The following is a 14,860-nucleotide window of genomic DNA, read 5'->3' as shown; positions in this document are numbered from 1 at the left end:
TGCGTACTGTGCACCAATTGGTTGCCATCCTGATGACAGCAATACTTCATAGCTGAAACATGAGCCTATAGCCTGTAAAGTTCTTTGGGAAAAATGCTGTATTAAAGGCCACTGGTGATTATTCAGGCTAGATATCCCAGACTCCCTTGCATTTCTAAGGCAACACATGAACTTGACACAAGGTTGGGATACAAAGTGCTAAGGCAACACTTCTGAAAGCAAGTCCTTGAAGATAGCCAGCAGTGCCAGGTCAACTTCTCTCGGTCCATGCTGAAGCACTGAGGTTTTGTTACTGTAAGATCAGACCAGGACAGAATTTGAGATTTGAGACTTACTCTTCAAAGACCTGGGCTGCGCTGAGCTGCTCCATCATTGAACAAAATCGCTTCTCCTCTTCGTCGTCTGTCTGGTCCAAGTCGTCTGACCAGCCTGACTCAAAGGTCTCCTCGAGTCTGGAGTGATCTGTGCTCCCAGACCCTTGGTACAGCTCAATCCCGATGAACTTCCCTGCAGGAAGGGGGAGGGAGGGAAGAGGGAGCCGGTGGTCACACTATATTTAACACTAGGAAAGCTTTGAGGGGCAGCCTGAACCAGCTCCAGTAGAGATGGCCAAATCCAATGATGTCTATTAAACACTGCCCTCAGATAGCAAACAGAGAGCCTGTTCTTGTATCATTATGAACGGGAGGAAATTGATCAGTATCTAGTAAGAGCTGAAGCAGCCCCCTGCTGGAGGCTCAGGAATTCAGGACTTTCAGGTGATGTGCATTTAGAGTTGAATTCATTACACCACAGTTCAGGCATTATAAGAATGGAAGGGTGGGCCTGCACTTAAGGCAGTGGACTGGCACTGGGGGGTTCAATTCCCAGCTCTGCCACAAGCTGATCTCGGGCAAGTGATCTCGGGCAAGTCACTGAATCTTTCTGTGCCTCAGTTTCCCAGTCTGTAAAATGGAGATAAAAATCCTTCCTCTCTCCTGCCCTGTGTCTACCTTGTCTGTTTAGACAGAAAGCTCTTTGAGGCAGGGCCTGTCTCTCGCTATGTGCTTGTACAGTGCCTAGAACAGAGTCTCTCCGATCTCACTTTGGACCTCTACCGGTTCTACCATAATATTAATAATTCTCCTCTCACGCCGCTCGTCTCCCCAGGTACTATGCTGAACAAAATGAGTACAGCTCTCTGAACAAGGCCCCCTCCCTGCAAAGATGACTCCCTCTCCTCGGGTCTCAGTTTATCCGGAGCACTGCACTAGGAAGGTGGAAAATATTGGGAGTTGAGATGGAAATGAGTGGGCAGGAAATTCTTTCTAAAGGAATACATCAAGCGGCTCTCTCTAGGAAAAAAAAAAAGATTTTAATGCCAAAAGGGATCATTATGACAATCTAATCTGCCCTCTTGTGTAGCATAGGCCGGAAGACCTCACTCAGTGATTCCTGCGTCAAGCCCATCACTTATGTTGGAGTTAGAGCAGGGTCGGGCAAACTTTTTGGCCTGAGGGCCACATCGGGTTTCCAAAATTGTATGGAGGGCTGGTTAGCAGAGGCTGTGCCTCCCCAAACAGCCAGGCATGGCCTGGCTCCTGCCCCCTATCCGACTCCCCATGCTTCTTGCCCCCTGATGGCCCCCCTGGAACTCCTGCCCCATCCAACCCCCCCGTTCCCTGACCCCTGACAGCCTCCCCAGGACCCCTGTCCCATCCACCACTCCCTGTCCCCTGACTGCCCCCCGCCGCCCTATCCAACCCCTCCTCTCATTCCTGACTGCCCCCGCGGCTCTGCAGTTGGGCTGCCTGGCAAGAGCTCGCAGCCCCGCCACCCAGAGCACTGAGCCAGCAGAGCAGTGAGCTGAGGCTGGGGAAGAGGGGCAATGGGCTCGCCTCCCGGGCCAGGAGCTCAGGGGCTGGGCAGGAGGGTCCCACGGGCCATAGTTTGCCCACCTCTGAGTAAGAGTGTAACTTCAATACCTGGAAAGATACTGGAACAAACGATTAAACACTCAATTTATAAGCACCTAGGGGATAATAAAGTTGTAAGAAATAGTCAGCACAGATTCGTCAAGGACAAATCATGCCAAACCAACCCGATTTCCTTCTTTAACTGGGTTACCGCTGGATGTGGGGAAACAGAAGACATGATATATCTTGATTTTAGTAAAACTTTTGACTCAGGGCTTGTCTTCACAGATTGAGGCGGCTGCAATCGGTGCAGCAGGTGTTGATTTAGCAGGTCTAGTGAAGTCCCACTAAATCGATGGCAGAGCGCTCTCCGGTCGACCCTGGTACTCCACCTCCCCGAGAGGAGTAAGGGAAGTCGACAGGAGAGCGTCTCCCGTTGACGCAGCACAGTGAAGACACCACAGTAAATTGAGCTAAACTATGTTGACTCCAGTTAAGTTATTCACCTAGCTGGAGTAGCGTAACTTAGGTCGATTTACCCCCATAGTGAAGTCAAGGCTTCAGTCCCTCATGACATTCTCATAAGCAAATTAGGGAAATACAGTCTAGATGAAATTAATATAAGTGAATGCACAAATGATTGGAAAACCATACTCAGAGAGTAGTCATCAATGGGTCCCTGTCAAACTGGGATGGCATATCTAGCGGGGTCCAACAGGGGTCAGTCCTCAGTCCAGTACTATTCAATATTTTCGCTAATGACTTGTATACCGAAGTGGAAAGTAGGCTTATAAAATTTGCAGATGACACCAAGCTGGGAGGGGTTGCAAGCATTTTGGAGAACAGGATTAGAATTCAAAACCACCTTGACAAATTGGAGAATTGGTCTGAATTCACCAAGATGAAATTCAGTAAAGATAAATGCAAAGTACTTCACTTAGGAAGGAAAAAATCAAATGCACAGCTACCAAATGGGGAATAATTGGCCAGGTGGTGGTACTGCTGAAAAGGATCTTGGATCAAGACAGAATATGGGTCAACAATGTGATGCAGTAGGCTAATATCATTCTGGGGTGTATTAATGGGACGGTTGTATGTAAAACACAGAAGGTAATTATTCCACTCTATTCGGCACTGGTGAGGCCCCAGCTTGAGCACTGTGTCCAGTTCTGGGCGCTGCACTTCAGGAAAGATGTGGACAAATTGGAGAAAGTCCAGAGGACAACAACAAAAATGATAAAAAGTTTAGAAAACCTGACTTATGAAAAAAGCTTAAAAAACTGGGCATGTTTAGTCTTGAGAAAAGATGACTGGGGGTGGGGGGGGGGGCCTGAACCTAACAACTGTCTTCTAATAGGCTAAGGGCTGTTCTAAAGAGGATGGTGATCAATTTTTTCTCCATGTCCACTGAAGGTAGGACAAGAAGCAATGGGCTTAATCTGCAGCAAAGGAGATTTCTGGCTAGATATTCGGAAACACTTCTTGAGATACGGGTAGTTAAAGCTCAGAGAACTGCCTTCCAAGGAGGTTGTGAATTCCTCATCATTGGAAGTCTTTAAGAACAGGTTAGACAAACACTGCTCAGGGCTGGTGTAGGTTTACTTGGTCCTGCCTCAGCACAGGAGGATGGACTAGTTGACTTCTCTAGGTCCCTTCCAGCCCTGCGTTTCCATGATTCTAGCTTTAAAAAAAACCAAAAACCATCCAGTATGGACTTAAAGATAAGCAAGCAGAGGCACAGGGAGCCAGAGTCTAGTTTCCTGAGCCAGGAACTTCTGGGTTCTAATCCCTGTCCTGAAATATATTTATGACTCTTGGGAAACCACCCAACTCCTCTGTGCCTCAAGTCAACAGCAGAGTAGAATCTTAACTCCATCCTTCCTGGCTCCAAGCTGCATGCTCAGACCACATGTCTACTGCATCCTTTCCATTACCTAGAGACAGTGTTTTGGTATGTCATTTGTATGACACACACTGCAGTAAAGCACAGTGTTTTGTTTTCTTTTGAATGAGATCCCGTCATTCCTCTGAGCCTGCCCCTAACAGCCTTGGTCAGTGCTCTCTGTGCCAATTCATAGACTATGAAAACTTCAGTCTCAATTTTCTTGTCAGTGAAAGGCCTTAAACATGTCCAGGCAGTTGCCATTCTCTGACATGTGGAACATGCCCAGGAAATAGGTGGGTTGCACTGTAATAAAAGTATATCCTTCTCTAGTAGCAACAGTTTAACTATCTGCTCTTGAAGTGACTGCTGTAACCCTACAGGCTTGATGCCAGCATAAAGTGCCAAGTCTGGTATGGAAGGCAGGCCTGCTGGGATTCCTGCCTGATCGGATTAACTCATAAACCTCAGAGCAATCCAGGAGAGCAGAGTACCTGGCAGTGCTTATCTCCCATTATTGTTATCTGGCCAACCATATGCCACATGCAGGGGTGAAAGTAATAATAAATTCTTACCAGTACGGGGACCGGCGCCACGGATGGAAGGGGCGGGGCTGGGGGGGAAGTCAGTCTCCCCCAGCTGGTCCATCCGAGCTGCCTGGCCTCCGCCACCCGGAGCTCCGACGGTAATTTAAAAGGGCCCAGGCCCTGGCCGCTGGGAGCCCTGGGCCCTTTTCAATCGCCAGCCCTGGGGCAGCTGCTCTTTTGCCCCTCCCCCCGGGTCGGCGGCCCAGGGCAGGGAAAGGGGCAACAATGCTAAAGTGCTGTGGCAGCGATTGAACGTCATTGCCCCTTTTGGCTCACCTGTCGGCAGCCCTAGCGGTGGGGTCCCTGCTGGCAGAGCTGCCAGCAGGGGTGGGGAAGGGGCAGCAACGTTAAAGGAGGGTCCCTTGCCACAGCAGCGCTTTAACGTTGGTGCCCCTTCTCCTCCCCCACCCACCGTCAGCGGCCCTGCCGGTATGGACCCTACCAGCAGGGCTGCCAACAGGTGGGTGGCAGCACTTTAACATGGGCTGCATACGCCGTACTGGCCCGTACCGGCTCACTTTCACCCCGGCCACATGCCAGTTACTCATATAAAGAGTCCCTGGTCCAGAGAGCTTAAAATTGAAAGAGGCAGAACACAGGAAGCACCAGGACACACAGAAGCTGGGTCAGGTTAGACATTTGTCAATATACTTGTGTGTTTCTGCAGTTTTTTATAAACCAAAACCCAGCTCAGCTTGGTTAGTGTCAAACACTATACCAGAGGCCCTTCCTGCTGTCCAGGTCTATTCCTCAAGGTCTCTCTTAAAATCCCCTGAATAGGAATTCAGAATTCCTCTTAAAGACACAGAGCCTGATTGACCACCAAGTTACTCCAGTTTTACACCAGTTTCAATGGGCCAGACTGGAGTAACAGAGCAATAAATCAGGCCCACTGTCTGTTGTGTTAATTTTGATGGAGTAAGTGGGTCCATAGAATCAACATGACCTTGTCTTGAGAGAAGGGTCTCCCTTAGATTGAGGAGACGGTAACACACACACTTGGGCCAAGGTTTGCACAAGTGGTTACCAATTCTGAGTGGCTCCATTTTTGGATGCCCAACTTGAGATAAGGGAAAGCACTGAGTATCTGCCCTCTTAAAACCAGGACCTGTAGAGTATCTCATAGGAACATAAGAATGGCCACACTGGGACAGACCAGTGGTTCATCTAGCCCAGTATCCTATCTTCTGACCGGGGCCAGTGTCGAATGCTGCAGAGGTAATGAACAGAACAGGGCAATTAGCGAGTGATCTATCCCCTGTTGTCCAGTCCCAGCTTCTGGCAATCAAAGACTTAGGGACACTCAGAGCATGGGGCTGCGTCCCTGGCCATTTTGACGAATCGCCATTGATGGAACTGTCCTCCATGAACTTATCTAGTTCTTTTTTGAACCCCATCATAGTTTTGGCCTTCCCAACATCCCCTGGGAACGATTTCCACAGGTTGACTGTGCGTTGTGTGAAGAAGTACTTTACTATGTTTGTTTTAAACCTGCTGCTTATTGATGTCTTCGGGTGATTGGTTCTTGTATTATCTGAAGGGGTAAATAACGCTTCTGTATTCACTTTTTCCACACCACACACAATTTTATCGACTTCTCTCATATCCCCCTTTAGTCGTCTCTTTTCTAAGCTAAACAGTCCCAGTCTTTTTAATCTCTCCTCATACAGTAGCTGTTCCAGACCCCTCATCATTTTTGGTGCCTTTCTCTGTACTCTCTCCAATTCTAACACATCTTTTTTGAGATGGGGTGACCAGAACTACATGCAGTATTAAAGGTGTGGTTGTCCCATGGATTTAGACACTGGCATTATGATATTTTTTGTCTTATTATCTATCCCTGTCCTAACAGTTCCAAACATTGTTAGCTTTTTTGACTGCTCCTACACATTGAACAGATGTTTTCAGAGAACTATCATGATGACACCAAGATCTCTTCCTTCAGTGGTAACAGCTAATTTAGATCCCATCATTTCATATATATAATTGGGATTATGTTTTCCAACTTGCATTGCTTTGCATTTATCAACACAGAATTTCATCTGCGATTTTGTTGCCCAGTCAGCCAGTTTTGTGAGATCCCTTTGTAGCTCTTCACAGTCAGCTTTGGTCTTAACTATCTTGAGTAATTTTGTATCATCTGGAAACATTGTCACCTCACTGTTTGCCCCCCTTTCCAGATCATTTCTGAATATGTTAAACAGCACAGGTCCCAGTACAGATCCTTGGGGACCCTCCTATTTACCTCTCTCCAATGTGAAAACTGATAATTTATTCCTTTATTCCTTTGTTGCTTGTTTTTTCAGCAGTTACTGATCCATGACAGGACATTCCCTCTTATCCCAATACTGCTTTCTTTACTTAAGAGCCTTTGGTGTGGGACCTTGTCAAAGGCTTTCTGAAAGTTCAAGTACACTGTATCAACCAGATCACCATTGTCCACATGCTTGATGGTACCCTCAAAGAATTCTAATAGATTGGTGAGGCATGATTTCCCTTTACAAGAGCCATGTTGACTCTTTCCCAACATATTCATCTACATGTCTGATATATCTGTTCTTTACTACAGTTTCAACCTATTTGCCTTGTACTGAAATTAGGCTTACAAGCCTCTAATTGCCAGGATCACTTCTGGAGCCTTTAAAAAAAAATCCATGTCATATTAGCTATTCTCCAGTCATCTGGTACAGAAACTGATCTAAATAATAGGTTACATACCACAGTTAATAGTTCTGCAGTTTCATATTTGAGTTCCTTCAGAACTCTTGGGTGAATACCATTTGGTCCTGATGACCTATTACTGTTTAATTTATCAGTTTGTTCCAAACCTCATCTACTGACTTCTCAGTCTGGGACAGTTCCTCAGATTTGTCCCCTAAAAAGAATGGTTCAAGAGTGGGAATCACCCGCACATCCTCTACAGTGAAGACTGATGCAAAGAATTCATTTAGCTTCTCCACAACAGCCTTGTCTTCCCCAAGTGCTCTTTTAGCACCTCTATTGTCCAGTTGCCCACTAATTATTTGGAAGGCTTCCTCCTTCTGATGTATTAAAAAAAAATGCTTTTGCTGTTAGTCCGTGTCTCTTTTGCTAGTTGCTCTTCAAATTCTTTTCTGGCCTGCTTAATTACACTTGACTTGCTAGAGTTTATGCTCCTCTCTATTTTCCTCACCAGGATTTGACTTCCAATTTTTAAAGGAAGTCTTTTTGACTCTATTTGCCTCTTTTACACTGTTGTTTAGACATAGTAGCATGTTTTGATTCTCTTACTGTTTTCGTTTTGATTTATTAGTTATTTTATTTCCTACTGTTTTTATTTATTGAGTATTTTTATCTCAGATTGAAGTATTCCAAATGCCAAGTCACTTTTGGAAAATCTCGGCCCTGATTCATACACTACCCCTCTGCTCCAAGCCAGAGAGCCGTTAAACTGTCCACGTAGCCTAGCCACACAATCCACCACATACAGAAATGTCTCTTATTTAAACAATCAGAGCCAACAGGGAGTGTATTTTCTAAGACTTCATGACCAGCTGGAGGAATGGAGTGGAGGTCATGGAGGTCATTATTGTTATAAACATTCCTCTCCCTCATCAGTTGTGTCTTGAACTGCACTGTGGACTTGTTTACCATACCAGCATTTTCTAGTGGCTAATAAAGAGTACTTGTAACCAACAGAAAAGCAGGGCTTCATTTCTCTTCACTGTATTATCAAACTAACAGCACTTTCATCAGCACACAGGACAGCTGAAGTGCTGCGTTATATAAATCCATAAAGGCATAAATCTCTACTACTGTGGGTAATTAACCATGGGAACAACTTACCAAGAGTGGTGACAGATTCGCCATCAAGATTGGATGTTCGTCTAAAAGATACTCTCTAGGAATTATTGTGGGGAAGTTCTATGGCCTGTGTTGTACAGGAGGACAGATCAGATGATCACACTGGTCCCCTCTGGCCTTGAAATCTATGCATGGAGCTGATTTCCAAGGTGCAGATTTTGTCCCCTCAGAAAATAATGTTCCTTATGCAGCCGGTTGACCTGGGATTTCCTGCCTGCTGATGGAAGCCCAGGCATGGCATGTGGCCAGTCAGAGAGGTTCAGAGATGTGGCTGGCAGTTACGTGAAAGTACTGCAGAAGCTGATAAAAGGAATGTTCTACAGGACTGGAATGACAGGAATGCCTAGGAGGGTTGGGAGACATCTCAGGGTTATGATACACACACATGACCTAGGTTAATATTAACATAGGGTGGAGAAGAAACAAGAAGGATGGGCCAACTGTTGCAGGCAGTTGGCAGGTGAGGGTTTAGAGCCAATAAGCTCTGCTCCATCTCTCCTATATACATTTTAACACATTACCCACGTCTACCTGCTGCTCTTACCTAGTCCCATGCTGAACTCGACAGGCGTCAGGTACCCATTATTGTCCTGCTCCAGGCTGTCAAAGACAGCCTCCAGCTGTTCTGGGGTCAGGGGCAGTTCACTCTGCAGCCGCTGGACAGACAGGAGGAGGGACAAAATAAATACCAAACTCTGGACCCACCCACAGCCCAACTTAAGTCTTTCCAATGACTCCCACTGGGCTTGGATCAGTGCCCTCACACTCACCCTACTGGGAGTGAGATGCTGCAACTGTGAAGACAATGCAGCTGGGCCAGTATGAAGTAGTTTGGAATGCCCATCAGCACGGGGAACTAGATTAATGGCCAGGACTGTGCAGAGGGCATTTTGCTTTCTACGTGTTATTTGGTTCTGAGGAGCATTCTTCCAGGATCGGCCCTTATCCCCAACTTCCTCCAGTACCACCTGTTATCTTTTTAGTTGTCCTCCATCATCTACTGGACTTTTCCTGTCATTCTGACTGAGGAGGGCTGGCTGTGGCTCTCTCAGAGCATCAACACCAGTTAGAAGGACTGCTTATGGCATAACAATGTGGTATAATGGGTATCAGCTCCCTCACCCATGCTACTCCTATCAAAGAGGACACATGGTCTTGGGGACTGGGATTCAGAAGATGATCTGGGTTGAACTCCCAGCTCTGCCACAACCTTTGTGTGTGACCTTGGGCAAGTCATTTAATCTCTCTGTGCCTCAGTTCCCACCTGGTAAAAGGAGAATAATAATACAAACCTAAATATACAAAGGATGGGAGAAAGAAGATTAACTCTTCAGGGCAGGGACTATCTCTTACTATGTGTGTGTGCAGCGCCCAACACAATGGGCCATGATCTCAGCTGGGGCTCCTCGGAGCTACCATCATACACATAACGAAAACCACAGCAGAGATCCTAGTAGTGCTTGTTAAACAAACAGCTATGGCTAAAGCTTAATAAAACCTCTTATTAAAAGCACATGAAACTAGGCATTGCACAGCCCAATACAAAATGACTCAACAGCTCTTGTTTATTAAACATAGTGTATGCCGGTAATGTTAATTGTTCAGAAAAAGCTGGGACAGAACAGAATCCCAGTGTGACCTTCCTCGTATGTACACTAAAGGGAATTATCCAACTTTTGATACAGCTGTAAAACCCCAAGATTTTAACTCAAAATAGAAAGCAGAGAGATGTCTCTCTCCAGATCACAGTCATAATTCAGTCCTGGAGCTAGTTTTTAAAGGAAAGAGACCATCCACAGAAATTATAGGTACAACCAAAGTGAGAAAAATCAAGCAATGTGTCTTGTTATGGGGGCCGTGGTGGGGAGATGGGACACAATATGTTTGAAAAGAAGCGTCAGAATTCTGAAATCCCCCGCCCCGCGCCGTAGAGCAGGCCAGGGTAGTGGTGATGGTAAAGGGGGTGAATTTTGGAAAAATTCTGACACCTTTCCTCCTTCTCCACCCCAAAATTAGAAATTTCCATCAAAATGTTATTTAAAAAAAAATCACTCTGCTTCAGTTCTCTCTGTTTTCCAGTGGGCTACTGGCACAGTCCACCTCAGAGGGGCCATGAGACAACAGAGGTTATACATGGGCTGACCAAGAGCACCCAGCAGTGTGAGGTAAAGCAGGCCCCCTTGAGTACACATGGCACACATGGTTCCATAGCTTCCTGTCTAGAAGCAGAGCAGGAGGATTTTCTCCCCTTACCTGCATGTCCAGCTTGGTGATGAAGCCCTTCTCCTCCTTGTCACACAACTGAAAGAGCTCCCTGGCCTTTTCCAGCATCTCTACCTGCACGTCCTCTGCTTTGCTCAGGCAGAGGCTGGAGGAGGCACCGGCAGCCACGCCATCCTCCTCCTCTTCCTCTTCTTCCCACAGGGCATCCAGGAGCTCTCGCCTCCGGTTCTCCATCTTCCCAAAGCTCTCCCGGCCAGGGTCCAACAGCCGTGATGGAGGAAGCTGAAACAGTTAAATGAAAATGAACTGCAGATCACACATGCTCCAACCCACCATACACACGCTTCAGAGAGAGGCCAACTCACGGCAGGTTACCTAGTAACGCCTCCTTGGTCAGAAGCGCAGCATTGAGAGCATCTCACGTCTTTGACTGGGGTCACTGGGGAGGCAGGAGACAAGACCTCAGATGGAGAGAGGGCAATACCTCTGATTGCCTCACAAAGAGCTGCCTGCTACAAACAAGGTGCAGGCATTGCTGAACTGATGTCAGAGAGCTAATGCTGCTGGCTGCGATGGGGCTGGCTCTTGCCATGTCCTCACACAAAGACATGCACACCTTCTCCTCAGACCTGCAGTGAAGTCACAATTCTCCATTGGCAACAGTCGGTTGCCAGGAAAGATTCATCAGGATGGGATCATGAACTAAGAGAAGATGGTACAGGAAGGAGCAAAGCCCTTATTTAAACAAACCCAGCAATTCTCAAGAAGGGCTGCATATTCTTTAAGGCACTGGGCTGAGACCCAGGAGAGCTGGGTGCAATTCCTGGTTCTGCCGTGGGCAAGTCACTTTAGTCTCTGTCCCTTAATTTCCTACATGCACAATGGGTATAATAATCCTTCCTTACAGGAGGCAGGGTTTCAGTGTCCAACCCTAGTCATTCCCTCCACAGGCTGGGCAAACTATGCAGGCAGCATTTAGGCTCTGGAGAGGCAAAGTGAAAGTAATAAGCCATGGCAGCTCAGTGGTGACACTCAGCAGAGTTAAGAGCAGCTCAGAAGGCAGCCAGTTCCATTTCCCCCCTCCCCTCCCCTTTGTAGATGGGATGTGGGGAGGGGGTTCTAAAGTGTGGGGAGGATAAAATCCTTTGGGTTGAACAAGGTTTCCATGATGGGGCAGAAAGGAAATAGAAAGAAAATCAACTCTCAGGAGTGTTTAAGATAAAAGTACACCCCCCCACACCTTTCCCCCCAAATATTTGATCTTACCCCTTCCTGCTAGTAGCTTCTCCCCCTGCCCAGTGTTTAAGGACGGCTCACCCACTACTGTCAAATCTGCACCACCAGGGTGATGAAAATCCAGAACAGGGGGTTGACCAACACACAGAGTACCATTTTGGTGGGGATCAAGGAGAGTTTTCACAACCAGGGGTAGGGAGAAGAGAGAAATAAGTCACACACCTCCCCACTCTCCTCAGCTTGGTTCTCCTTCCCTGCCTTTTCACTTTGATTTTCAACTTTTTTTTTTTTAATATATGTGGGGGGGGGGATTTTCAACCACCCTCCCCCCATTTTATTCAAGCATAAAGAAAAGTAAGAAAATGTTTTGCATGGGACATGAAATGGGAAATTAACTAAATAAACCAAACACTTTTCCCCCTTATCTCCAAGCCTACGTGTTCTGAGAACTCAAAAGTTGCCAAATAGAATTTTAATCTAAAATGTTCATTTTGTAGGAAGAAACACACACACACAAACAAACTTCAGCTGCCACATAAAACAATTTCCAATAAGTTTTGAGCATCTAGAAATAAAGGCATCAACTTGACTATAGCATTGCTACTGTGATACTGTGCATGTGTACACACACACACGCACCCCCCACCTTCCAAGTGAGAGGTTCAGTACAGTTCCCTATGGACTGTTTTTCCTTATTACCAGTAACACATTTTAAGCCTTCCTAAACCAAATTGCTTTAGATTTCAACTCTGCATTGCAGGGAAGGAGTGAGCAGGACAAGAGGATTGAGACAGATTTAACAGCACTAGCCAAGGAATTTATTTAATTTTCAAGAAATTAAGACCATTGTACAGGTGCAAGAACAATAGCTGAGTGAATTTTTGTTTGCACTCTTGATACACTGGAAGGACAAAGAATGTCATGTACGTAAGCAAGAAGTAACTGACACTAACCCAAAAGGACTAGGCAGTCTTTTGTTCATTATTGCTATTTGGAGAGTTAAAATGTGGCTCTGCTCTGAAAAGTGACTGAGTAAAAAGGTGCCATTTTTATCTATGAGATATCTTCCCTGAGAGCATTCAGAATCAGGTCTCCTGATTTTTAACAGCAACCATGATGACATATTTATTTACAGTATATTATTCAGATGTCTCTGTGTGCTGTATAGATCTCCAGACAAGCGGTTGTCCCTGGTAAACAATGGAAACAAAGCTGGAAGTTGAGCTGTGCGGAAGTGCATTGTTTGTATCTGTCATCACAGTTGCATTCATTAATCCCCTCACCTGCCGTTTACTATAATAAGCCTTTATACTTACTGTTCTTGTAGTCCTGTAGAGCCAATGCAACATTTGGAGACTGAGCTGGACTCTATTCAAGCTTATGTATCAATAACTTAACTGTTAACTCATTCCTGACTGCAGAATCTTTACAGAAAGAACTCACCTTGATTTTCACATTCTGGGTTGAGACTGCAGGGTAGGCACTCACCAAAACCATCCTTGGACTGTGTAGCTTAATGAATGTCTAAGGAGACAGGTTATGTGGCTATACCTTGATGGGTGATAATTATGGGCGGTAACAGGCTATACTGCAGAAGCTCCCAGGAGAGAAGAGTTCATTCAGATCACTGTTTCATAAAGTGGGTGATTTCCTCGGTGTCTCTAATCGCATAGGAAAGTTAAAACATTTAATAGAGAGTCATCACTACTACCACTAAAAAAGAAATGGAGGACTTGTGGCACCTTAGAGACTAACCAATTTATTTGAGCATAAGCTTTCGTGAGCTACAGCTCACTCGGATGCAGTGAGCTATAGCTCACGAAAGCTTATGCTCAAATAAATTGGTTAGTCTCTAAAGTGCCACAAGTCCTCCTTTTCTTTTTGCGGATACAGACTAACACGGCTGCTACTCTGAAACTACTACCACTGTTCTTCTAAAGCAGACTGGAATAGGCGTATCGTCCTCGAAGCCTGAGGGACGCAGTTTGGTCAATTGCGTGGTGGAATAAATTCACACTCAGAGCACTGTAAAGTAAAAAACTTCATGCCCAGGGTTTCAAGCACCACATAATCTGGGCCTTTGCCAATGACAGGTTGGAGAGTGGTGAGTCTGACAATGCCAACCTTATGCATCTGTTAGCTTAGCTGAGTGGAGTCTTGCTGGAGTCCAGTGTCATCTCTTCGGAGTGTCACCCTGTAGTAAGCAGAGAACTTGCTCTGCCCGGGGTGTGAGAAGATGGTGGCTTTGCTGTTTGAGAGAACACTGGGTGACCCTGGAGCTGAAACAAAGGTAATTCTGTCTTCTCACTGATGCGTGGCAATGCCAGCCAGAGTGGGAGGGTACCATGGCTAGTGTGTTGGAGAGGAGGGATTGCAAGACAAGGGGAAGAGCAGCATCAGCATTGTACAGATGGGAGGTAACGAGGAACAAAACAAACATGTGACACTGAAAAAGCCTGCTCTGTGGTGTGTGTAGGTGGCGGTGGGATCTCTTCAGTCACTGCCAGCACACGCAGGCCTCGTCTTCCTTGTTAGGAGATTAATCATTTTCATTTCAAAAGTGGGAGCAGCCCACATGGATAATGAGCCCAAGGCACTTTTCTTTGGTACATAAAAGGTTGAAGAGGCAGGATATTCTTGCCCAATTATGAGACCTATTCATGAGCTGGAATCAACCATCTCCAAGACAAATTGCTACCCGCTACCCCCAGCACATCATCATTTTATCAAAAGACCCCACTTTATTATAGTTCCCAAGTAATTAGGAGAGCTAAACCCCTTCTAATTAGAAGAGCTCCTGGCAAAGTGAATCTGAAAAGGTTTGAATCACCCAGCGAGAGGGTTAGCTAATTAATTCTGCATTTCGAGAGAGAGTTCTCTCTTGTGTAGAGTGCTCCATTGGCTCTGGTCTTCAGGTGACCCTGGCTGACTTGAACAGAAATAAAAACATACTACATAAAAGGGAACATGGTAAGCAAACCACTCAAAACTTTCAGCGACTTTTCTCTACATGACCATGTATTAAGAAGTTCTTCTTCACCTGTGTACAGAGAATGGGGCTCTTTGGGGCAAAAGAACTCAGAGATGATTGGCTTTTAGCCCAGTGGAATCCAAGTTCTGGTCAACTGAGGGGCAGAACTGTCAGCTTGCTAGGAGCCCAAGAGCCACAGCTAGCTTGCATCAACAGAGTGGGT

The 14,860-nt window shown here is 46.0% G+C and overlaps 1 protein-coding gene across 7 annotated transcripts in view; it reads right to left on the bottom strand.

Annotated features, from left to right (window-relative positions):
* The window catches only part of CRACR2B (calcium release activated channel regulator 2B), a 90,342-nt gene that overhangs the window by 50,480 nt on the left and 25,002 nt on the right, over positions 1-14,860 (bottom strand). For 6 of the 7 annotated variants that reach the window (XR_012159316.1, XR_012159314.1, XR_012159315.1 and 3 more), the window contains exons 2-4: positions 10,461-10,712; positions 8,752-8,863; positions 336-507 (exon numbers count right to left, since the gene is read on the bottom strand). Coding sequence is in view for 3 of the 7 variants with exons in the window: in XM_073347162.1 (XP_073203263.1) it covers positions 336-507; positions 8,752-8,863; positions 10,461-10,712 (536 nt within the window). In the remaining 4 variants the exon portion in view is untranslated. Of the gene's footprint in view, positions 1-335; positions 508-8,751; positions 8,864-10,460; positions 10,713-10,805; positions 10,848-14,860 lie in introns of those variants that run through there. The other variant, XM_073347163.1, reaches the window with a different exon arrangement.

The sequence above is a fragment of the Lepidochelys kempii genome, chromosome 6 (assembly GCF_965140265.1).
Source record: "Lepidochelys kempii isolate rLepKem1 chromosome 6, rLepKem1.hap2, whole genome shotgun sequence".
NCBI classification, from domain to species: domain Eukaryota; kingdom Metazoa; phylum Chordata; order Testudines; family Cheloniidae; genus Lepidochelys; species Lepidochelys kempii.
The sequence above is the reverse complement of the archived record's forward strand: the minus strand, read 5'-3'. Positions and strand labels throughout refer to the sequence as shown.